The 27,672-nt window shown below is 30.9% G+C and overlaps 1 protein-coding gene across 1 annotated transcript; it reads right to left on the bottom strand.

Moving 5' to 3' along the window:
• On the bottom strand, window positions 1-26,442 carry LOC112720246 (naringenin 8-dimethylallyltransferase 2, chloroplastic-like). Its single transcript, XM_025771117.3, has 12 exons — window positions 26,320-26,442; window positions 25,972-26,210; window positions 25,096-25,179; window positions 23,425-23,499; window positions 22,008-22,091; window positions 18,465-18,554; window positions 11,941-12,042; window positions 11,541-11,636; window positions 11,010-11,081; window positions 10,839-10,934; window positions 1,309-1,413; window positions 1-287 (listed from the first exon to the last, which is right to left on the bottom strand). Exons 1-12 carry the CDS (start codon window positions 26,396-26,398, stop codon window positions 246-248), a joined length of 1,164 nt encoding a protein of 387 aa, XP_025626902.1. The 5' UTR covers window positions 26,399-26,442; the 3' UTR covers window positions 1-245.
• Between the last annotated feature and the right edge of the window lie 1,230 nt (window positions 26,443-27,672).

The following is a 27,672-nucleotide window of genomic DNA, read 5'->3' as shown; positions in this document are numbered from 1 at the left end:
ATATGTGATGAAAGTTTTCTTATCCAAAATTATAAGACATACATCCAAATAGTTCCCATTTGATACTAAAGCACAATACGATTGACGAAAGACAATAATTACTAAGTTTATGTATATAAATAATATATAATCAACCTGGGTAACTATATATCTAATGAAATTATTTTTTGAACCAAGATACATATAGCAGATGGAAAATTAAAGTTTGCACTATTTATTATATGAATAATACTACTTGTCCATCTTCATCTCACGAAATGTATAAGGATGTTCTCCACACAAAGAAGCTGAAAAAATAAAATAAAATAAAACATTTGAATTAGGGTAACTCATAGTTCACACGCTTTCATAACTTTGATCAAGATTGACTTTTAAAGGGTATGATAGTTCTATTTTAGAGAGCATCATTCAATCATGTAATAAATTAAATTGATTGAGCATGGCACCATAGCACCAAAACGGTTAAACCATAAACTTTTACTACTTAAATCTACGCACTATGGGAAATGGCTTCTTCTTTTTTCAGCTACAATATAATAAATGGGCATGAATACCACAGGCATGCTTAAAAGGTGCATATATAAAATCTTTAATTTTAAAGAGTATGCTAGGGTTTTTATTTTTTGTATTGTACTACAAGTATTTTTCAATAATGTGAAAATTTAGTATATTTTTATTTTGTACTGATACTACAAGTCTGAAGGTCAAATTTATGATTTTTATATTTTATTTTTTTTAAAATTTACAAATTTAAGGGTTAGATTTGTATTCTAAAACCAAACATTTTTTTGAACACGCAAATCGGATCCTTCAATTTAGGTTTTCTGAATTTTTTTGTTTTTTATCCAAAGTCAATTCTCAATTTTTAATCCTCTCCAAAACCGACATTTTTTTTTTATCTCTATCCAAAATTTGACCTTCAATTTTTTATTCCCACCCAAATCTGAGCTTTCAATTTGTAGTTTCTAATTTTAAAAAAAATATATCTCTATATCTATAAAAATATACTAACTTTTCATAACTATGCATAACACACTCCTTTAATCCATTACCAAAAAAATTAACCGAGTATGTTATCCATAATTATATTGACATTGTGGAATTGGTTGCAGCTTTTACATCTTCTTTTTTCTCTTTTTCATTTTTCTTTTGTGTTTTTTGGAAAGTAGAAATAAATGTGTTTTAACTTATTTCTCAAAACAAAGAACAAGTGTTAAATACATAATCAACTTATGATATAACTTCCATTATGAAAAATATTGGATTCACCTAGTTCTCATATTACTTTATTGTAAAGTTATTGCATACCTTATAGATAAACATATAAAAGGATTGGGAGGCATCTTTGCTCTTTAAGTCAACAGAATTAGCACGATACCATAAAATCACAGCCATGATTCCATGTGCTAAGACCTAACAAATTGAATGATATATACAACAAAATCAGAACTTTATTAAAATAATGAAGTAATCTTGCTTTCACTTGACATTAATAAAGTTCTCTATGGAGGTGCATATAAAGTACATACATCTACATGAGAAAAAATTGGTTTCTAAATTAGTATCTTAAACTCCTAATTTCGTAGCGTGTTAAACGAATTGATGAAAACTATCCTTCAAGTTAATATTTTAATATTATCCTTCTAGTGAATAAAAGATATAACTCAAACATGTTTTAAATATTTTGGAATTATACTAACAAGCAATATTAAAGTTTTATTATTTAATTAATTAGCACAATTAGGGAATTGAGGAATTCCACTAGAGCTAACATAAAGTAATTTATCTATGTATGAGATATTATATAACAAAATATTTTTTTATGTAAATACTAAATCGGTATATATCCAAAAAATTTTGGTGCGGACAAAATGATATCTTATCTTTGTTATTAACAAAATGATCCTCAAAGTATTTTAAAATTTGACAAAAGTGACCAGTCATCAAATGAGTTATCTGAAATTTAAGTTTAAGAATGACGTATCAGTTAATTGTTAGATAATTAAATCAACTTGCACTATATCACCGCTATTGGAATTATCATGAATGATGACTAAATAAGCAAATAGCTAGAGTTACATGGATACAAGAATCAAGAAACAACTAGAATACATGAGTATGCTAAAAAGTTTGAAAAGTCAAAAGAACTAGAGTTCAAATTGAAGAAGACATGAAGTACCAAAAAAAAATTGAAGAAGACATACAAGTGATATATCCACAAGCTTCCTGCCGCCAACACTTAGGATAGTTTATTATGTTAGAAAGTGCTTTAGTTAAAGTGTATTATAAAATCACCGCCTATAAACATCTATAAATAGGTGGTATCATGTCTTTGTAATGTGTGTTCCTTAAAATAAAAAATATGATTATGAGAAGTGTTCTTTTGTTCCATGAGTATCATGAGTGTTGGTAAGTTTAAGAGATTGAAAATATAATAGTGCTATTTATGTGAGTAAGTGACCTTGGGGCCAATTAAGTTGTGGGTATTTTACTTTCATTTGGTATCAGAGCTGGTTAATCCAACGCCTGGTGTTTGAGAGTTTGTGAGGTGTGGGAGAGTTCTCACATAGTTGTTTATTCATAGAGTCGGTATGGCAAATACTTTTAATATTGTGTGGTCCGGTCCCAAGTTAGATGGAAAACTTGATTATAGTTATTGGGAGACTTTGATGTCTACCCATTTGAAGGCCCAGAACCTGTGGAATTTCATTGAACCAGGTTTGCAAGAAGGAGCAGATGCTGCCCAACAGAGGAGAGATCAATTGGCGCTATCTCAAATTCATCAAGGAGTAGATTATACGGTGTTTGGAAAAATAGCAAATGCCAAAAGTGCAAAGGAAGCATGGAACACATTGAAGCTGTCATACAAAGGCGTAGATAAAGCTTAGAAAGCAAAGCTACAGTCTTTCAGAAGAGAATATGAAAGGTATGAGATGTCTAGCTCAGAAATCATTGAGCAATATTTTACTCGTGTTACAGACCTTGTCAATAAGATGAGAGTCTTTGGAGAAGATATGCCCGATAGCAAAGTGGTGGAGAAAATTCTTTGAACCATGCCGATGAAGTATGACCATGTGGTGACTACTATACTAGAGTCCCACGATATGGATACCATGACGATTGCAGAGTTGCAAGGAACCATGGAAAGCCACATCAGTAGAATACTAGAGAAATCAGAAAAATCAACCAAGGAAGTCCTGAAAAGCCGAGTGAATTTAAACAATGTTGTAGCATCAAGTTATACACAAGAAGGACGAGGTCATGGTTTTAATTTTCAAAGTAGAGGCAGAGGAAGTTTCAGAGGTAGAGGTCGTAGCAATTACAACCAAGGAAGTTATAATAATTTTACACCACCTAATCAAGGAAGAGGTGGAACAAATTTCAGGCCTATTAACCAAGGAAGAGGTCGAGAAAATTTTTATCAAGAAAGAACCAATTTCAACTGCTTTCATTGTAGAAAGTATGGACACAAAGCAGCATATTGCAGATTCAAAATGGTGAACAACAATCAAGCACACGTTGCAGAAAATCAGCATCAAAATACTGATGATAATCTGGGTACTCAGACTTTATTTTTTACGAGTAATTCATGTGCTGAAGATGAAAATATATGGTACTTGGATAATGCTTGTAGTAATCATATGTCTGGTAGAAAGGAGTTATTTTCTTCAATAGATGATTTAGATAAACTATTATTGAAGTTCGGTAATAGTACAAAGATCCCTATTGAAGAAAAAGGGCACATACCAATTAGATTGAAGGATGGTTCTCTGAGTTATATTTCTGATGTTTTCTATGCTCCTGAACTTGATTACAATTTACTGAGTATGAGACAATTATCTGAAAAGGGATATAAGATGATAACTTATCGTGGATATTGCACTGTGTTTGACAACAACGGAAGGTTCATAGATAAAGCAAAGATGACTTCAAACAAAATGTTTTCATTAAAAATTCAACATGTCAATCCCTCTTGCATGAGTTATGTGATACTTGATGATAACTGATTGTGGCATATGTGGTTTGGGCATTTTCATTTTTCTGGCCTAAACTACCTGTCAATAAAAGGACTTGTTTCTGACCTACCACGGATTCATATTCCCAATTGTATTTGTGAGATTTGTCAACTGGGAAAGAAGCACAGAGATCCATTCCCTACGGAAAAGTCATGGAGAGCTAGAAGATTACTTGAAATTGTGCATTTAGATCTCTGTTCTGTAGAAATTCTAAGCAACGGTGGTGCATGTACTTTATCACTTTTATTGATGATTTTAGTAGATATACATGGGTATACTTTCTGAAGCAGAAATCAGAAGCATGTGATGTCTTTAAGACATTCAAGGCGTTTGTCGAAAAATAAAGTGGCTGTAAAATAAAAATTTCTCAGAACAGACAGAGGAACAGAATATCTTGCGTGTTTTGAATACTTTAAGCAACACAAAATTCAACACCAACTAACAACTAGATACATTCCTCAACAAAATGGAGTTACTGAAAGAAAGAATATAACCATCATGGATATAGTCAGATGCATGCTCAAGTCAAAACAAATGCCTAAAGAGTTTTGGGCAGAAGCAGTCGCAACAGTAGTTCATATTTTAAACAGGTGTCCAACAAAAAGTGTTCGTGATAAAACTCCAGAGGAAGCTTAGAGTGGAAAGCGACCTTCCATCCATCATTTCAGAGTCTTTGGGTGTATTGCTTATGCCCATGTACCAGATCAATTAAGGAAAAAGTTAGATGACAAAGGCAAGAAGTATATCTTTATTGGCTATAGCACAAACTCAAAAGCATACAAGTTGTACAATCCAGAAACAAAGAAAGTGATCATCAGTAGAGATGTGACGTTTGACGAGAAAGACATGTGAGACTGGAACAAAAAGACAGAAAAGCAGCTAACTATAATTCCAAATACATGTGATGAAGTAGAAGAAAGGCAACCTGACACATCTGAACAACTAGAATCATCTAGAAGATCGCAAAGAGAGCAGAGACTGCCTGCTAGATTAGCATATTATGAAGTTGGCAATGACAATGATCCATCTAATGAAGAAATCATAATTTTTCTCTATTTTCATATTGTGAGCCGTTGAACTTTGAAGAAACCTCTAAAGACAACAACTGGAAGAAAGCAATGGATGAGGAAGTTCATGCCATTGAGAAGAATGACACATGGAAGCTGACAGGTTTACCAGTAGATAAGAAGCAGATTGGAGTAAAGTGGGTTTACAAAACTAAGTATAAATCCAACAGTGAAGTTGATCGTTTCAAAGCAAGATTAATTGCTAAGGGATACAAACAAAAGCCAGGTATCAATTATTTTGAAGTATTTGCTCCTGTTGCAAGATTAGACACTATTCGTATGATTATTTCACTCTCGGCTTAAAATAAGTGGAAGATACATCAAATGGATGTTATGTCTGCATTTCTAAATGGCACTTTAGAAGAAGAAGTGTATGTTGAGCAACCTGCAGGATATGAAGTTCTTGGAAAAGAAGATAAAGTTTACAAATTGAAGAAAGCTTTGTATGGGTTAAAGCAAGCACCAAGAGCGTGGTATAAGAAGATTGATTCTTATTTCATTGAGAATGGTTTCAGAAGATGTCCGTTTGAGCATACTCTTTATATCAAGTTCGTTGAACCTAGAGATATCTTGATCGTGTGTCTTTATGTTGATGATTTAATCTTTACTGGGAACAATTTGAAGATAATTGCAAAATTCAGGGAGGCTATGATAAAACACTTTGAAATGAATTGGTGAAGAGAGGGAAGTTGTTTTCGTTCTGGTATTGTTTGCCATTGTTGCGGTTCTTTGTGCACACTCTCAATTCGAGGCTCATGCTGGTTGCAATAATCAACATCTCTCTCGCGGGGGGTTTCATTCTTCTCTTGATCACTATCCGGCATCATTTCACATTGAATGTATCTGCTTTGATCATGTTCCTGCTGGTGATTGGTTCTGCCCTTCATGCTCTTGCAGAATTTGCAACCGTCTAAGGAAAAAGGGATCGGAGGGAAGGGAACCGAGACGAGTGACAAAGGGGAAGGAAAAAGGGAAATTGCTAGGGATGTGCGGTTTGAGAATTAGGGAAGAAGATGAGAAAAAAAAGATTAAGGTTTTTTAGAAAATTAAATTTGGGGAGTTTTTAAAATTACAAAAATTAAAAGTGGATTTTTTTTATAATTATGATCATCGTTGACTGACACATCACTCCTAAATCTTAATTTCAGGTAATTGATGGTTGGTGACTTTTATTAAAGAGGTAAATATCAAATTAGTACTCGAAAGATTTTGATACTAACAGAATAGTCCTTAAATGATTTTAAAATTTGACAAGTGTATCCCTAAGCTCGTCGAAACACATTTCCGACGAGAATGATGCTGAGGTGGCCACCGGAAAATTCAAGGTGAAAATTTTAATTAATTAATTAACCAATCCAACCTGAAAAATCTAAAATCTCCCTTTCTGAATCCTAATCCCCCCATCTTTTCCCCCTTTTGAACCCTAACCTCTGCCGTCTCCAATGCACTCTCTCATTCATGAGTTGCCATAAACCTGAAAATCCTCGTGAACTCTAATCTAGCAAAAGATTCTCCTTCCCCGTCACACTCTCACTTTTTCAATCATGAATTGTTCCAAATTTGTAGATTAATTTACAATTCAAAAAGATTAATAACAATAAAGCTCAGAGAAATACAAACAAATTCATATACAATAATCAAAATAAAATAAAATAAAATAAAGCTCAACATAAACACCACAGAAGTAAGAGGCAAATTTAGACCAGGCCAGAAGAATAAGAGACAGAGGAAGCACGACACGGCGGAGCCAAGATGGAACACAGACATAGGAGATAGGGCAACGACTGGCGGTGAGTAGCGAGCAGCTACGAGCGGTGACTGGTGGTGGGGCAGCGAGCAGAGGTGACAGAACCGAGGCTGATGAGTGAAACGCTGCTGTTATGTGTGTCTGTTCTTATGTTTGACCACAAGGAGGGAAGCGAGTTACCGCAAAGCATATACCTATGAGGTGACATTGAGGAGACAACAGTGAAGGTGCAGGGATGACGGAGAGTGGGTTTAGGCAAGGCGACAGCGGTGAAGGCACACGGACGACGCGACGCCGACGAAGGAGACAGACGACACAGGAGTTGGCAGACGCAGAAGACCCGACGACGAGTTGGCGACCGTACAGTGTCGGTGATAGCGGCTCTGTGAGACTGAGAAGGTTGAGCTCTACTGTCGCTTTGGGGAGAATGCATTAAGAGTGTGAGAGAGTGCGTTGGGGAGGGGATTAGGGTTCACAAGGGGAAGGGAGGGGGATTAAGGTTCAAAAGGTGGATTATAGGGGATTAAGGGGATTAGATTCTGGATAATTAATTAATTAAAAATTCCATCTTGGATTTTTTGGTGGCCACCTCCGCATCCTTTTCATCGAAAATGTGCTCCGACGAGTTTAGGGACACACTTGTCAAAGTTTAACATCATTTAAGAACTATTTTGTCAATAACAAAAGTCAGGTACTATTTTGTCAGCGCCAAAATCTTTCATGTACTGATTTGGTATTTACCTCTTTGTTAAATTTTAAAATCTTTTGGGATGGCTGGTGACTTTTGTCAAATTTTAAAATCTTTCGGAAATTATTTTATTAATAACAAAGATTAGGTACTATTTTGTTAGTACCAAAATCTTTCAGGTACTGATATGGTATTTACATCTATTTTTCTTAGAACTATTTCTTCAAATAGCTACTTGTTATAATGTGTTTTAGAAAGTGATTTTGGCCACAAAATCTATTTATTTATTTTTTATATTAGGGAAAAGGATCCTCTCCATAAGAAGCGCTTCCATAGAAAAATAGTATTTTAGTGACATATTAGATAAGATAGACAAAAGATTACTTTTGTCTAATGCAAAGCGGGATAAAGCTAGACAACCCAATGTTGGGAAAGATCCACGAATTTAGAATTGGAAAGTGTATCTCCGATTGGAGAGTGAATCATTCACAATTTTTGTGGATAATTTACCAGGCAATGTTTCGAAGAATGAATTGTTTCATATGTTCAAGTGGACAGGAAGGATAAATGACATCTATTTGGCACGCAAGGAGAAGTATGGCCGGATCCATCTGTTTGCTTTCATCAGGTATACTACAAAAGGAGGGGCATTAAATGTCATTAAGGAGATGAATGGAATGCGATTAAGGAGTAAAGAGATCTTTGTGGGTGAGGCTAAGTATAAGAGTAGGATTGATGTCCGAAAAAAAAATCACTACGCACGATGAAGATGCCAAGGAGTCTCCTAATGAAAAACAGACAAAAAATTAAAGAAAAGGATATTGAGGTGAACGAGAAAGGGAGAGTTGTCTTGGAACACCATGGAAGTGAAAAACTAGAAGCTCAGAGGGAACCGTTGGAGTTGGGATAGGATGTGGTGGCAATGATGCCACAAGAGCTACGGGAGGCAGAGCATGATAAGGATAGAAAGGTAATTACCATTGAGGATTTGGATGAATGACATGAGAATCTTTTGAAAATGCGAATAGATAATCGTTTGGTGTATCCGACAGTTATGGTGAGTGTGGAATCTATGGGATCTCAAACAATCCGTAACGAAGCAGTCTCTGAAAGAACGGAGACTTGGGAATATGGGATAAACGGAAAGAAGGGGTTGATTTGGTGTTGAACAAAAGTTCAGTTGGGGCTGGGTTGAAGCATATAAGACCTAATATGTTAGTGGGATGTGGCGGCGAAGTGGTTGTGTGGTACGATGGAGAGTACGTCATCGTGCATTTTAAAAGGGTCTCCTTGTTGGCTGCTATAGGCGATGGTGAAGAGAAGGGCGTGGCTGGTCATGAAGTTCGCCAAAGGGTTGATGTCACGGTGAACAGCGTTGACGAGACGGATCTGGGAGCAGCGCGGAAGTCAACTGCTGGTGGCGGAGGTGATAATGTCCGCGCTTAGCTTGATGGCATGGAGGGCAGGGAGGAGCATGAAGCGCCTGATGCACCCGACGAGCAGAATCAAGCCAGAAAGGAGATTGGCGGAGGTACGGAGCATTGTTCGAACAGCACAGCGGAGGAAAACATTCCACCAAGTGTAGTTAATGAGATTCACGCTAGTTTGGACGAAAGTGATAAGTAGCATGTTAGCATATGTCTGATGAGGGGTGATGCAGTGTAGGATTCAGATTTAGAGGATGAGAATACAGTGGTGGAGAAAACTGGGTTGGAGGATGAAGGGGCTGTAAGGAACTTGGAAGATTCGGGAGACTCAGAGTAGGATGCAGATGGTGAAACTACTCAAAATGAGTTAGGAGGAAGTTGGGATAAAGATATGGCTGAAAATAGGACTGCTTGGGATCTGGCGGTCGTATCAGGAGTTGTTTTATATGATGAGGATAAGGACATTATGGCTATTCTCCAAGTTCATAATGAAGTATTGGCACAAAAAAGAAGGCAAGCAAAACAGAAAGAGAAAGCGAGAAGGAGTCGCCCCAAAATTGGAATAAGGTGTGTAATAAAATTTTTAAATGATTTAGTTCGTGGAATATGAGGGGTTTAGGGGTATTGGAAAGTGGAAAATAGTAAAAAATTTAAGCGTAAACATAATATGAATATGATAGGATTGATAGAGACAAAGAAAGAGGTGATTACTAAGTTTGATGTAGTGCAATTTTGGGGTAATGATGCGGTGGGTTTGGAATTTGTGGGATCGGAAGGTGCTTCTGGAGGTTTATTAATAATATGGGATGATATAATGTTTAGGTTAAGTAATTGTTATAAAGGGAAGAGATAGTTGTGTATAGAAGGAGAATTGAGAAACAATAATTTTCATTTGTGCGGTTTGCTTGGTGTATGGTGCGCATACAAGGGAAGAGAAGCTTGCTGTGTGGGAAGAGTTGAGTTTTTTATCGGAAATATGTCAAGTTCATCTTTGTTATATGGGTGTCTTCAATGAGGTTGTGCCGTTGGAAGAAAGAAAAGAAGCTAGTGTGTTAACAGCAATATGGAATTTGTGAATATAAAGTTGTATGACTGTAAGTTTACATGGTTCAGGGGTCAATCGTGCAGTCGAATTGATAGAATGTTGGTGAGTTTGGTTTTATTGTTATCATTTGGAGCTATTGGTTGAAAAAGAACGACAGAATCTTCAAGAATCAAGAAATAGGTGTTGCAGGAATAGTTAACAAATCGATTAAGAGTTACAAAGAGTGGAGTGATATTTTATCTTTTGGGTTGTTGATGGCTTTTGCCAAAAATGATTAAGAATTAGTTTATTTTATCTGTTTAGTACTTTTTGTTGATGCTCCACCTTATTGTGTTGAGCTTTTTGTTTCAATATATATATATATATATATATATATAGTATTCTAATTGAAAATAAAACATAAACGATTAAGGAGATAATTTTGAAATTATTAAACTTTTACTTATCCATAAAAGTTTTAAACGCTGATAATTTACCCACGAAAAACTAAAATTAAAGTTGTAGCCATAAAAAATGAATTTCGTATGACAAAATTTTTCAAATCTTAAAATATTATCTAAAAATCCCAAATTACCCTTTTTAATCTTATCTAACCCACTCTAATCCTTAACTTTTTACCATCACTAAAATTTTCTAGATCTCATCTACAACTATCGGTGCTACTTTCATCACAATTCAGAAGTTAGGTTAAGAAAGATAATTTAAAATTTTTAAATAATTTTTTTAAAATTTAAATAATTTTATCAGGATCAATTTTTTATGGATATAACTTCAATTTTATGAATAAAAATAATAGTTTACACTCAGAATAAAATTATAAGTTATGCAAGTAAATATCACGTTATTACCGTAAAAATTTTACTCCATAAGAAGGGAGATATTGCTCCCATGATAATGGCAATTCCATAAGCCATTTCAAGGAGTAAAACACATGTCCAGAATACCTAAAAAAATTAACAAGAAAGAATTTAGAAATATGATTATATAATCATGAGGTATTGCATGGGATGAGAAAATACCAGCTTTGGACCTAAGCGTACTGACAAAGTTTGTATACCGGCTGCCTTGTCTCCTTCAATGTCGGGTATGTCCTATTTTATGCCAACAAATATTGCTATATTAATTAGGAAAGAAAATTAAAGCAAAAGACCCATTGGTGCTAAAAATATCTAAATTTTAAGGGTTAAATTTTTTAATAACTCTCATAGTTTTATTAAATTTATAATTAAGTCTTTATACTTTAAAAATTTTAAATTGAATTTCTATATTGATTTTAATTTTGTAATCATATCTTTGTCGTTCCAAAATATTTAACTTAATAGAATATATTGAGACGACATATCTACTAGTAATATAAGATAAATAAAAATATTTTTGTAATGTCTACTGTTAAAAAATTTAATTACAAATTTAAAAATAGTATAAATTAAAATATCTAATTAAAAACTTTTAAAATATAGAGACAATCTAATTACAAATTTTAAAAAAATTTTAAAGACTAACACAATAATTTAAGTAATTTTAAATCTATACATAAAAAGGTTTCTTACCTTAGACAATATGATGACTGAATAGTAAAAGCTCATGACCAAAATGGTAAAGACTATTGATCTTGGAAATATAGTTGTCTTCTCGAGAACATAAGTCTAGAACAAAAAATTTCATTTGAATCCAAAAATACATTAGTCTTCTTTGAATACCAGTTTGCTACATTGAAAATTGAAATGCAACAAATCTAGTATTGTTAACTTAAAAATGTTTATGCTTGTTGGTTCATTCCTTCCTTTTAATTCTCTCTAAGATGCTAGTTGCAAATATTTTTTCAAGAATTTGACCTACATGAGTAAAATGTAAAAATGTGATTCTTTTAAATGCACATGCTAAAGCTAATGGATGCACCCTCACTACCAATTATATGCCTCAAAATAGCATAATTATGTAAAGTAATACCTTCATATGAAGAAAAGGTGCAACATTATTTGCTATTAGCATAGTTGGTACACCTGACAATAGTGTAGAAATTGTAGATTTCTTCCACCTTAACAGTGGCAACTGAAAATTTTTAGATATAACATGGTTATAATATAAAACAATCAATAATGTATTCACCATAAAATTAATATTACATATATGAGAACATTAAAAAGTGTATGTGCGTTGAGCCAATACATTTAAATCCTCGTATCATAAATAAAAGTATATTTTTTGTTCTCAACGTTTTCGAAATTAGGGTTTTTACGGAGGGTGGAGGGTGAGTCTGATGATATTATATCTGATCCGATTGATAGAATACAGATTGGATCGAATTTTCGGCCATATCCGATCTGATTTGATCCATGTGCAACCTTAAGTAAAATGGGAATGAATCTAAATGACAAAAAAAAGATTAGTGTTAGAGATCTAACAATAAAAAAATAATGTCTCTCTTTTTAAATGGTGATGAAGATTTTATATGAACATAATCATCAATTGCGGAAGATGACAATCTACTTAAATTACAACATAAAGTCAAATAGATTTGCCAGTGAATAGAAATACTCATCAAATGGGTATCCTTAAAAAGACATCCAAAGATTTATTAAACCAAGCTTCATTGTTTTTGAGACCGCCAAGTAAGGCACACCTAGGAACATAGGGGATGGTGGAAAGCACTCTTTTGGAAAGATATCTAGATTATGTCCTTATCCATTTGTTAGTGCTTTTCCATGGTTATTTGATCTGGAGCCAACAAAATTCTTGCATTATTGACATGGGGTGATGAAATGAGTATGAGTAGGAATGACCTTTGGAGTAGAATTACGAGAAATGTTAGGGGACATCAGAATTTATTATTTTTTGTTATTATTTAATTATTAATTTAATTTTTTTAGTCCAATAATTCAACAATATACTTTATCTCATACTTTTAAATATTTATGATTAACTGATAATCAAAAATAAAAAATTATGATGACTCTCTAACATTTATCTAGAATTATAATGAGAAGAAAGAGCAAGTTTAAGAGCTAATGAGTATTATCAATTCTAGGCAATAACTTTTGGGATAGAATATACGTTTTAATTTGTTGGGTATTTGACTCTAACAAAGAGTATTCAGTGAGCTACTTTTCTTTCTAGGTATATCCTATCTTAGCTTTAAGGAAGTAAAATATTTGTGGAATGGAGTGGCCCATGAGTAAAAATGATTGCATGTTTTGTTCATATTCAAAGGCTAAATAACAAAAAAAGACTTTGTAGACTACACATATAAGCATAGATATCAGAATCGGACCAAATTGGCCGGTTCAACAAAAAACTGATAAATTGGTAGTTTGGTTGGTTCGGTTGGTAAATTAAACCGGACATGCATTCGAATTGGTCAACAGTGGTCAAATCCATTGAAAATTGGCTGGTTCGTGCGTCAGATCGAACTAGACCCGCCGCAGATCCACGGTGCACCTGCGGACCGCCAAACCATCGTAGGAACTCCCACTGGTACGGTACCCCAAAAATGATGAACGTGGGTTTCGAACACGGGACTGCGTAAGAACACAGTCTCCCCTTGCCACTAGACCCGATTCGGTTGGTAGATTGAACCGGACATGCATTCAAACCGGTCAACGGTGGTCAAACCCGTTGAAAACCGGCCGGTTCGTGCGTCAGATTGAACTAGACCCGCCGCAGGTCCACGGTGCACCCGCGGACTGCCAAACCATCGTAGGAACTCCCACTGGTACGGTACCCCAAAAATGATGAACGTGGGTTTCAAACACGGGACTGCGTAAAAACACAGCCTCCCCTTGCCACTAGACCCGGTTCGGTTGGTAGAGACGGGACTGCGTAAAAACACAGCCTCCCCTTGCCACTAGACCCGGTTCGGTTGGTAGATTGAACCGGACATGCATTCAAACCGGTCAACGGTGGTCAAACCATTGAAAACCGGCCGCTTCGTACGCAGATTGAACTAGACCCGCCGTGGGTCCACGGTGCACCCACGGACCGCCAAACCATCGTAGGAGCTCCCACTGGTACGGTACCCCAAAAATGATGAACATGGGTTTCGAACACGGGACTGCGTAAGAACATAGCTTCCCCTTGCCACTAGGTCAAATTTGTTTCTTATTAATATATATGACAAAAATTATATATATAACAAAACATGAATGATTTTTTATTTTTTTTTATTCTTTTAAGTATGGATTCACATGGATACCAAATAAGTAATAACACATAGTATACAAATATATTGATATATTAATATTAATTGTGTTATCTTTTTTTATTTATTTAAATTGAAAAAATATTTTGTACTAGTAACTAATTTATTATGTCTTTTTGCATTATAAATTATATCTAAGAATTGATATTTAATTGTTATTAATATATTTTTGAAAATATGCATTTAACTTTTAATTCTAATTTTATTTTTATAATTTTATATTTTTATTTAATCATGACCGGATCAACTGGATAAATCAATAACCCACTGGTTGAACCAGTAACCCAATGACCCTGACCGGGTCAATTACCGATTCGGTTCTGATAACTATGCATATAAGGTAATATAGAGATTTTAAATTGATGGGATTTTACTTTTGTATGCATGAGACTCCATGGGCTGTGCTTAATGAATGGAAAGAGATAAGGTTGCTCGACTTGAAGAAAAAATTGTGGGTTACTTTACCATTGTTTGGAATATTTGAAAACTAAGAAATAGAATAGTTTAAGGGATATAAACCAAAATGAATACTTAAAACGGTAAACATAAAGTTGAGTCTTGAATGATAGGTTAAAGTGTAGGTGAAAAATTTTCCTTTCTCTGATAACATGATGATGATCTCAAAACTTTTACATATGTCGAGCTTGGTTAAGACATCAGTATCACTACAAGAAATACAACGACCAAAATATTAGCAACTATTCAAATCGGTCGTTATTTTCATAACTTCTTGTACTGTTTGGAAGATAGAGAAACTAAGTAATATACATCTATTGGTCCAAATTTAGAGTAAATACTCAACCCGCTCCTGACAATTACTTCGAAAGGACTACGAAGCTCCTAAACAAAAAAAATACTCAATCCGGTCTCTGAACTTTAATTTATTTTTATGGAACTGACGATTAGCCCCTGTGCAAAGAAAAAAAAAAGAACATTGACACATGGACTAATCGGTCCCATAAAAGTAAAGCTCAGGGGCCGAATTAGGTATTTTTTTTATTAAGGGCTCGTTGTCTTTCGAAGTAATTGTCAAGGGTTGGTTAGGATTTTTCTCCCAAATTTATGACTGGTTGCTATTCGACATTCCTAATGGCAATGCCAAAGAGATGTTTGATAGTACCGTATGGACATTGATTTGAGATTAGTATTGACCCAAATGGAGGTAAGACATATAAATGAGGAAAATTGGTAGAGATGCTCATAGTTTGATTGGTTGTTTAAGATGTTAGTGCTCTTCTTGATATTTGTTGATTTATCATGTATGAGATTATGTGCATGCACTGTGTAGTTTGTTTTGGCTTGTATGAGGTTATGTTGAGTGTGTTGTTCTATGCTTATTAGACTATGTTGTAAGGTTGTATGAATCATGTTCATTTGAATTTGGGCTTAATAATCACTTAATTATTGAAAAAAAAAAGCTTTTGAATATAACTTGGAGTAGAATATACTTTTGTATAGAGTTCGAGTGAGTATCTTTAATTTAGAAATGTATATTTTGTTAACTGTAACGTTTTTTGCATGGCAAGCTAAGCATGGCAATTTTTTTCTAGCGGGATGGGTACTCGTGTGGATTTACCTGCTGGAGGACGAATCTGGGGCATTTTTTCACCCACAGGAGGTGAAGACAGAGACCTGCGAAATAAATGGAGCGGGTTGGGGAGTGAGGTCTCCACCTCGCGGGGACCCGTTTAATACCCGTATATAGGAATTGACAAAAATTCTCCTATTATATATATTAGTTTGAGAAACCCTAACTTTATCCCTTCTATTTTCTGTGCCGTCATTACTCATCATTGCCTCTCCTTCTTTCATATTCTCTCCCTCTCATCGTCATTTGCCACCCTCCTCTACTCTCATCGTCATTCGCCACCCTCGTCCCCTCTTACTGCTTCCACCTCTCACTCTCAAGGTCACCGCAGAAGGCAGAACCTTTGTCGCTATAGATCCTTCTCCTTCTCCGTTTTCTTCTCTCTGCCACCACCCTCCACTTTCACTGCCATCCGGCACCCTCGTCTCTTCTCACTGCTTCCACCTCTCACTCTCAAGGTCATTGCAGAAGGTAGAACCATCGCGCACCTGAGGACACCATCGCCGCAGAAGGCAGAATCGTCATTGCTTGAGGAGAACCGTCGTCGCTGGAGGCAAAATCATCGTGATAGAGGCAGAAGCATCGCCATCTTTATTTTCGGCAGAGTCAGAAGCGTTGTCGTATTCATCGTGTCACCATCCAACAAGATCATCAAAGGCAGAATCGTTTTGTTGCAGTCTGGTCTCTAATGCCGCCTCTAGCAAGATCGTTCTTCGCAGTTGACCGTTTTGATAAGTCAGCTTCAATGATATCTATGATTTTCATTTACCTTGAAATATTTTTTGTTTCCTTCGTTAATTATCTTGTGTTTATGTTATTTTTTTTTGAATTCCATACAATTATCTTATGATTGTGCCTCACATATGTGTCTTTTTTTTAATCATGCACAATGGCTAAAGGAAATTGGAATTGAATTTTTGAAGTTTTTGGTTATGTTTCGAGGATTTGTCGTAGTGGATAACTGAATATTTGAAATATAAAATTTTGAATGTTTGAAATGTTTGGTTATGTTTTGAAATTGAACTAAGGTTGTTTTAATTTTTGATTATTTTCTTCTTTTCCATGTAGGATTTAAACAAATCGAAATATACATTGACTAGTCACTACCATTACATGATAAATATAAAGAAGGCTTAAGATTTATGTTTTTAGAATGTGATGCAAATGTTTAATATTTGAATATGTTTGGTTGTTTTTTTAATATGTTTGGTACTTGAATGGAGACAATATTTATGGGTAGTTGCTATTTAAGTCTTTGAAAACTATATAGATTATGTTTGTAATGATAATTGGGATTATCTTTTTTTTTTTCAATTCTTTTCTTTTTTTTTTTTTTTTGATTTTTTTAAATTTGCGGATATTTAGGTCTTTGACAGATACAAAATCCTCGTTACTCATGGTGGAAACGGGGCAAGGACAGAGGACAGATTATGGTGGCAGGGGCGGGAGACGGGAGATGAAAATCCGTTGCCATTCCTAATAAAGACTAAATTACAAATTTTAAAATAGTATAAATACCTTATTAAAATAAAAATTTAATTATAAATTGATAAAATTTTAAAAACTAACCCAAATAAATTAACTTAAAATTAATGAATTTACTGTGAAAGAATATTTTTATTGTAGACCATGATAATGAAGGTTTCTCTTTTCCTCTCTAGAGAGATAAAAATCATTAATTATGATTTTGATGATAGAAACAGAAAATTGCAATTTGCTATTTATGAATATAAAAATATTAATTATGATTGTATCTATAAATTATTTAAAAGTGTATCACATATTTTTGTAAATTATGTCTCAACCTATTTTAAAGGACATTACTGTATTTAGGGATAGCAAAATTCCTCAAGATGCGAGAATTTCTGTGGAAACTATCTCGAATGTGGGAAATTTTTTCCGTAGAGATGGAGACGCGGGACAAAATTTTTCTTAGGCAGACATGGAGACTTGAGCAGGGATCCCTGTCCTGTCCCTACTAATCCCCGAAATTCATAAATTTACTTAATTGTCATTAATAGTTTATTTCTCATATATATTTTTTAGTCGTCCATACTCCATTCAACCTCTCTGCAACCACCCCTTCGACACTCTCTCGTCTCACCGTTCTATCACCCTCACCGCGTCGTTCTCTATATTCGTGGCATTCCTTTTCACAAATCTGTCGTCGTGACCATTCTCCTCTCTGCTGTCACGTCCCTCACCTCGTCTACTGCTCTGTGCTCTGACTCGTTGTGGCATCCCCACTACGTCATTTTGAAAGAAGTCACCATCTTATCGTTTAGATTTTTTATATAAAATTTTGCTATTTTTGTATAGAATAAATACTTTCAGCTCTATTCTTATAAAAATTAATAATTAGTCAGAACTATTAGAAAGATAGCTAGGACTTTGCGAAAAATAGGAATAGAGAGCAATATTCTCCCATAACAGAGATAGGAATGAAGAGCAAATTTGAAAGCAAGGATGAAGAGCAAAGAGACATCCTCCGTCCCCGTCCTACCCCGTTGACATCCCTAACCGTATCATCACCCATTATAAGAAGAAAAATCATTATTAGTACATGTCAAACGTTTACATAGCACCTTCAACAATATGTATAGCTATGTATAGTCTTGTTGTCATGTGAGAATAAATTTAATAATAATTAAAAACAAAATTTTATTTAGATCAATATAATAAACTTACATTAATTGAATAACTTGTGTTTGCCACAAAATATATAATGAGACACCACAGTAATGGCTTTGATTTTGTTATCCACCCAAGTCCAAAACTCTGAAGAAACAAAGGGGAAAACATATATAAAGGATAAGTGACATTTTCTATATATTTGTTAACAACAATAATTATCTTTAAATATCTCTTGTTTCTCATATCACAAAATAAATAATGCTATATCATCAATAAAATTTATTATTTTTATTAGGGCAGTGCTATGGTGTGGAAGAGTTTTTTTTTCCGCAGGTACTGAAGAGACGTGGTGAAGGATGGACTCTACACGTGTTAATGTTGATTGGACATGCATAAACAAATTCTGCGGTAAAGTAGATTTTGCAGAATTTGTCTTTAAAAAATAACTTAACGACATTAGATTAATTTTCGGTTAATGGTGATAATTATCTTGTTGGAATTTTTTCTATCTATTGACGCTTTTTGGTGTAATAGTGGGACTGATTGCAAATTTTTGTATTATTTAGTAAATAGATTTTTAGGCCATCAGAAACTTAAAGTTCAAATAATAATAATAATAATAATAATAATAATAATAATAATAATAATAATAATAATAATAATAATAAAAACCAATTTAAATTGGTCGAGTGATCAGTTTAATATAAATTTGACTGAACGTTCATTTAGACATACGTTTATATTGTGTGAACATAAATAATTATTTTTCTAAAAATGTGATAAATTTTATTCCAACTAACTCATCCATTATAAATTTTAACAATAATTTTTAAGATTTTTTTTATTAATAAATATTAGGGTTTTTATTTTTCAAATTAATTCAAAAGTATTAGGGTTTTTATTTTCCAAAAGTGTGATAAAGTCCTATTCCGACTTCATCCATTATAAATTTTAATAATAATAATTTTTAAGCTTTTTTATCAATAAATATTAGGGTTTCTATTTTTTAAATTAATTCAAAAATATTTATGATACTAAATTTTAATATTGCTGAAAATTTTTTTCCATCTCATTTGTTATTAAAACGAAAATTATAATTTTGTAAACAATCCTTTATCCTTTATTTTAAATCATACGCCATAAACACTAAATTCTCACCACGAATCCTAAAACCTTAATAATTTAACCATAAACCTTTAAATTTAAATCCTAAAACTTTAATAATTTAACCGTAAACCCTCAAATTTAAACTGTAAATCCTAATGCACCTAATTACTAAACCCTACACAACTAACATTCCCAACCTAAATTGTATACCCTATATTGTAAATTCAAAAATCTAAAATATACTATGTAAATCCTAGCATATCAAAATTTCTTCTTCCTTTGCTACAAAAAACAACTCATTTATTTAATTAAAGGCTTTTAGGTTATTACACTTTCATTCTAAACTTGATAAGCTGAACTCGTGAGCTGGTGAACTGAATTTAAGTATGAAATTGAGCTCATAAACTAAATAAACCGAATTTGAACTTAAAGAAAAAAAATAATCCAGGAAGAAATAATTTAGGAGGGTGTGTAAAATTATAAAAATTGAAATAAACAAAACTAGTAGAATGAATTTTATTTGAAATTAATAAAAATTTGAAAAAAATTTAATTTAAAATTCTTAAATTTAAAATTATTAGTAATTAACGTTGCATGATATATTTTAAAATAAGTAATTCTAAATAAACAAGTTAAACAAAAGGACTACTAAGGTTTAAGGGTTATTTATTTAGTATTATTTTTTATTTTGGATTGAGTGTTTAGAGTTTGTAATTTAGAGTTATATTTTAGGATTAGATTAAGATTGGGATATTTTGGGATTTGGGTTTAGGATATGTTTTCGAAAGTTTAGTATTTAAAAGTTAGGATTTAAAGGTTAAAGGTGTAGGATTTTTAGTTTAGTGTTTAAAATTTAGTGAGGTATATATTTTTTTTAAATTAGTTTATAAATTTAAAATTAATGAATATTAATTTAAGATTGACAAATATTTAGTATATATTCTTGAGAATTTAGAATTTTAAAGATTTAGAATTTGTAAATTAATTTGATTTTATGAAAATATTTTTATTTTTATTTTAAAAAGTTTTATAAATACATAAAAGCAATGAAAAATAAGCCTAATATTTATTAGTGTAAAAATACAGAATTTGAAATAAACAAATGCAACAGAATGAATTTTAGAAGTCGAAATTATTAATAATTTGATAAAACCCCTATATCTTTCTCTCAGGCGCATCAATTAATATTACCCTTCCACTTGCTTCTGTTATTATTATTATTATTATTATTATTATTATTATTATTATTATTATTATTATTATTATTATTATTATTATTATTATTATTATTATTAAATGGACTAGTTATGGCTACCTTTAGAACCCAACCCAACCATTAACGTTTCCAAAAATTTATTGGACAACTCCAAAAAAGTTCAACAACTAATCACTACATTAATTTTTCAACTAATTTAACATAATGACTTCTATATATTAGACCATTTCTGTCGCATCTCTGCTCTTTCACAGAATATGTCTGGGCATAAGACAATCAACTTAACACGCGTAAAATTCAGCTTTCACCACGTCTCTTCAGCACCTGCTGAAAAAAAACCTTTTCCGCACCATAGCACTGCCCTTTTTATTAATATTTTTTCACCTCTAATAAATACTAAAAACTAAATTTTGAAATTTAAATTCTAAATCTAAAAACTAAAATTTTAAATCCTAAATTCTAATGATATAAAAATAACAAAAAATATTGGCCCTTCGTCCACAAAATTGTTTTAGTAGTCTTTATATTTACAAATTGGTTGTTGTATATACTACCTTAAAATTAGAATGCAGATATTTTTGCCAAATTAAAAATATTGTAAATTTTATTAGATTTGAATGTGTTGAGTTAAGATTAATTATATTACTATTACTATGACAAATCCCGATAGCAGACTTAACAAAAATAAGAGGCAATGCAAGGACAATTAATGTGATGATCCTACAGTTGGTCTTAACGGAAATGAAGAAGATTACTTTTTTTTTTTTTATTGTTATTTACAGTATCTTTTAATTTAATAGGATAAAAATTAATTTGTTGTTGATCTAAACTTTATTTAAAAAACAAAATTATAAATTATAAAGAATAGGTCTGTTTAGACCTTAGACCCCCTTTCCTAATTAAAAAAAAAAAAAACTACCATTATACAAAGAAACAAATGTTTAAAAAAAAATGAGAGAAACAACTAGCTAATATAAGGACTAATACTTTAAAGGTGCTGTAACAAATAAAATATTATTTGTATACTAAAATAAGTTACTAATATATTTGTGTATAAATATATATTTATTTTAATTTATTTTTAATATATATTTTATACTAATAGCTAATTTTAGTATATATATAATATAACCATGTAACAAATAATTTGTCAATTGCATATGGAACTAAAAAAGAAATAGAAATTATATTGTCACATTCTAATGAAATTGAAATTTAATTTAGAAGAGATGATAATCATGGATGTGCTGCTAAAAGTAATAACTCAATTGTACCATAAATAAACTTGATATAGTGATAATGACTCCAGCTTTGTAGGAAATCTTTCCAGATGCCAAAGGACGATATGGCTTGTTAATCTACGATGATAATAATAATAATAATAAAACATATAACATTAATATAGAAAAGTATCATAAACAAATTAAAGTAACTAATAAGCTAAAATGTGTATGTAAAAATAGTGTGACACATATATGTTCACTTATGTGTTTAAACTTTAAAAGTTGTCAACAGAAGGAAAAGATAAAGCATTGAAAGTTTTTGGATTTAAAATAAGATGTTTGTAACGTTAGGGATTAAATTAAGATTTAACTCAAAGGTTGAGAATTAAAATAATATTTTATTTTATATAATTTTAAAAATTTTTCTTTACTAAAACAAGGTATTGGAATTAAATCTATGAATATAAATGGTATTACAACAATATATTAGAAATAAAAAATGTAAGTTAAATTAGAATAAAATGAATATCTTTGAATTTTGAAGAACTAGAAAGGAGGAGTTTAATTTTTTTTTGGGTAAAGTACTAAATTGATCCCCTATGTTTGGGCGTAATTTTGTTTTAATCCTTAAAGTTTAAAGTGTTCTATTTGAATCCAAAAAAGTTTCATTTAGCATCAATTTAGTCCCACAGTCAGGTCAAACTTAAATAATTAACGGAATGTCCTGCATAACAACAGTACAAGAACAAAATCGATAATCTGGAAACAAATACAAGCTTCAGAGGCACAAAATCAACCGTTGATGTATCAATACATTTATTTATCATTCTCTTTAGTTCTATAGAAAATATTTTATTTATATTATAAGAAAAATAATAAATAAATGTATTGATACATCAACAGTTGATTTTGTACCTCTGGAGCTTGTACATGTTCTCCAGATTATCGATTTTGTTCTTATACTGTTGTTATGTAGGATATTTTGTTAATTATTTAACTTTGACCTCACTGTAGGACTAAATTGATGCTAAATGAAACATTTTTGGATTCAAATAGGACACTTTAAATCTTAAGGATCAAAACAGAATTACGCCCAAACATAGGGGACCAATTTAGTACTTTACCCTTTTTTTTTATTAAAGATAGGAAGACTCGAACATGTGACCTCTTAAGTGAGTATGAAGAGATTATACTATTTGAATTATAACTCATTGACAAGGAAGAATTTAATTAAAAAATTAACAAAATTTTAATCATATTATCTGTATATAAAAAATCAACTATTAAATCAGTTAAAACTATAATAAAATTTACGACTCGAAAACTTATAATAAAACAATCTCATAACACTTATACACCTACATATTTGAATATCACACTTTCGTGATGAATTCATTGGCGAACAAAATATTTCTATTAAAACAAACTTTGTGAAATCTAAAATTTCACAAGGCCAAGAAATCCATACCTTATCTATTTGAAGATCAGCTAATTGATTTATGCCAACTGTATACCAATGCATGAAGATCATAGCTATGATAAACTGAGAAAAGATAAGGTTAATAACACACTTCTGAAGTTATAATTAATAATCATATCTTCTAAGAGAAAAAAAAATACCTTTCATCTTCTAGGATCACCGAAAAGAAAGAAAGAAAGTTAGGAAATATTACAAAATAATACATATCATTATTTTGGGATTGTTTTCAACATCTCCAATCAATCTCCAATCAAGACTCGTAGAAGCATTCCAATAAAAATATTGTATCCTAGGTAAAAATACTAAAAAAAAAATTGAGAATCATAATTTATTTTCTTAATTATTCTCTTAATTATAAAAAAATTCTTGAATTTCTTTTATATTTTTTTATGATTTGAAAAAATAGCATATATGGTTGGGTTTTGCTGATTTAAATATTAAGAAGATAATTATAAAAATGCATCAAGACTTCCAATTATTACTCTATATGCATTATAAAATAGTAATTGTTCAATTACTATATTTTAAAAGAATGACAAAAATTTTATAAAGATATATTTATTAATAAAAAACTTTCATGTGAATTTAAAATCATTTGATATATATATATTTCATATATATATATATAAGCTAGTGACCGTAATATAAAATTTAAAACATTTGATATACTATTTTAGACACCCAAATATGATAATCAATTGTGAATCGTTTTACCGATATATTATTTTTTTGCAAATTTATTATTAAAATACCATATTTTTAAATTATTTATTTATATGCCATTATTTTGATTTGGTATTCATACATTAAAATTAATCACTAAAATTAATTATTAATATATTTACGTATAAATATATGTGTGATTTAATTTATTTTTAATATATATTATATTTTAATATATATTTTATATTAATGACTGATTTTGATAGTTAGTTTTGATGTACATATAACCTAATCGTTTTTTTAATCTCATGTAAAAGACGCCAAACGAAAAAGCGTCCTTAACTCAACATGCACCAAAACATTAGTTAATTGTACTATTTTCTGAGTTAAAAATGCTTTTTCGTTTAACATATTCTCTATAGGATATAAAAAAGAAATGTCAACATATGAGAAACAATATAGCATATAAATAAATAGTTTAAAAATATAACAATTTAATAATAAGTTTGCAAAAGAGTGGCGAATTAATAAAAAAACCAATAAATTATTTCTCGTTGCAAGATGATATTATTTATGCTATAGGAAGGATCAAGTGATAGGAGATTTTTTCTTGCTAATGTACGTAAGGTTATGGTTGTTTGTAGGGACGAAACATTGAGAGAGAAATATAAAAATATAAAAATATAATATATTTTATATTTATTTTAATAAAAAAGATATAAAATTATTAATAAAAAATATATTTTATTTTTTATTTTTTTATTATTTTTGTTAATTTTTTATAATTATATTTTATATTATATTATTTTTTTAAATTTTTTAAATGAAAAAATAAAAATAAATTAAATTTTTATAATTTATTTTAATTTATTATCAAATAGAATATAAGAACATAAAATTTTATATTTTTATTTTTTATATTTTATTTTTAATGTCTTATATATATATATATATCTAATTTGTAAAGAATTGTGAATATAGAAGGATGAAGCTCACCTTGAATAAACCAACAAAAAACTTTGGAGATATGTCTGATAAATTTTCCACTGCAAGGAGTGATGTCGAAGATATGCTCATTAACTGACCGGACATAAATAAAGTTAGTTTATCCAGAAGACATAAAAATATTTCTTGTTTCTGTATTTTTTTAGAGGAAGTTGGGGTGTCTATTAGTTTCGGTTAACTCACAAATTCTTGGATATTTTTCCCAATCCAATTAAAAAATTATGGGGTTGGTTGATTTTCAAAAATCATCAATCCATAATATGTGAGTTGATTTGTGGATTTAATATTTTTAAACACAGAACTCACTCAACTATTTTAATCTTGGACAGTAATAATTAATATATATTAACAAGTGTGTAGTAATTTTTAGGACAGCACATGGTTTGATTAATCTAAAAATTAAATCTGTATTGTTTTTGGGTTAGCCAAAAATATAATTTAGTTAATTAATCAAATTAATTTTATACGATAAACTTGGTTATTAACCGGTTATAAAAAAAATTAATTTTAAAAAATAACCGATTTTAAAAAAACCAATTTTTACATTAAAAAATTGAATTTTTCAAAAAATAAAATAAAAAATTGGTTTTTAACCGATTAAAAATCGGTTTTTATAAAAAAAATTGGTTAACCAATTTAAACACAAGAGTTACAAAGAATTTGATTTTGGTTTTGATTAATTGATTAAAAACCGGTTTTTAAAATTTGATTTTGATTAACCACTTTTTAATAATATGAATATAATTTTTAAAATTATTTTATTAAATTTGTTAACCAAAATGTAGTTATGATTTTTTAACCGATTAACCACAATTTGATTATTTTATGTACACCCCTAGTAGCTTTGAAGGTTGATTGTGAACTAACCACAGTAATTAAATAATAAGATATAGTAAACTTTTGGACAGTATGCAAGATATCTTTGGTAGACTTCCAAATGGTTTGTGTATCAAACGGTTCAGAAGTTGCTTTCATAAGAAAATTTCGTGTCTTGGGTTTATGAGGTGTGGATCCTCCATGAATGAATTTGTAAGAATGGTTCCAGTTATGCTCCAAGGATTGGAGTTTTCTCTTCTTGTGCCATAAAGCTCTTCTTGCAATTGAACCTAAACAACCAACCCACCAACCCAATTTTATATTATGCATGTAACTAAGACTATCATGCAGTTGTTTTTATATAAAATTGATAACTGTTAGAAAAGAGAAAAATTGTACCAGTTGTGATGGAAAGAGATGATCGAGTAGAAGGTGGAAACGATAATGAGCCAAGAACAAGCCCGGAAGTGGAAGCCATTCGGAATCAACAAATTTTGGATCACTTGCAATCAATTAAGACATGAATGCTGTGTGTCATGATATATATATATATATATATATATATATATATATATATATATATATATATATATATATATATATATAATAATAATAATAATAATAATAATAACAATAATAATAATAATAATAATGTGAATGAGAAAGCTAAGTTTGCATAATCAATATTGCAGCTAATATTTAACTTAAAAAAAATTAAAATGATTAAAAATAAGAATCTTTAAAATTTGTAGTCTCTGCCAGGTTAGTGTTCCAGAGGTTCAAATCATAAAAAAAAATCTTTAAAATTTAATTAAAAGAAACATTTAATATTCAAACTCAACAAAAATTATTTTTAATAGATTTTATAATGAGTTTATTTAACAACCTATCATATATAGTATTAGTTAAAATTAGCTACTATAATTTTGATTTTCTAGTATTATTCAATGTGAATTGTCTTTTATTTTGATTTTCTAGTATTATTCAATGTGAATTGTCTTTTATTTTGATTATAATAATCAATGTTTTTATGAATCGAATCTAGTCCTTTGAGATTATACTTAGTTAATTTTGGGTTTATGTATCATATAAAATATCAATAAAATTCTACATCCAAGTCATAATCCTAACTAAATCCAACCAAATATTTTAAATTCATGTGCCTGCCGTAACTTCTCTTTCGTTATCGTCATCACCAGCAACACCACCACTTCATTCTTTCTTTTTTCTCAATTGAGTTTCTTTTTTCCCTCCCTTTTTCTTCTCCTCCTCCTCCATCGTCATCATTGTTATTCTTCTTCTTATACATATCATTGTCTTTGTTATTGTATGTTATTGTTGAATTTTTGCCATGTTGATGATGTTGTCTGATCCAAAATTGATTTTCGATGTGTTTTTGTTCATAATTCAGTCTTATTTCTGTGATTGTTTTCGAACTGAGTTAATTGTGTCGCAATTGTTATGTAATTTTGGTGCATTTCTGAGTTAACTGCATCGCAACCCATTATGTAATTTCGGTTCATTTCTAAGTGAATTAAGGTGCATTTGGACTCGTTGTCCTGCACAATTCAAAACTCTTTCTCCTCATCTTCTACTGATTCTTCTTCTTCTTTTTCATCTTTTTCTTCTTCATCTTCACCTTCAATTCTTTTTTCATTTTCTCAAAATTTCTTTTGATTTACTCTCTTGAGAGGAATAAAACCAAGAAAAAGAGAAGAAAATATCAAACAAAAAAGAAGAAGAAACATATTA

Source organism: Arachis hypogaea, chromosome 11 (assembly GCF_003086295.3).
Source record: "Arachis hypogaea cultivar Tifrunner chromosome 11, arahy.Tifrunner.gnm2.J5K5, whole genome shotgun sequence".
Lineage (NCBI taxonomy): Eukaryota > Viridiplantae > Streptophyta > Magnoliopsida > Fabales > Fabaceae > Arachis > Arachis hypogaea.
This window is presented reverse-complemented; position numbering and strand designations above follow the sequence as displayed.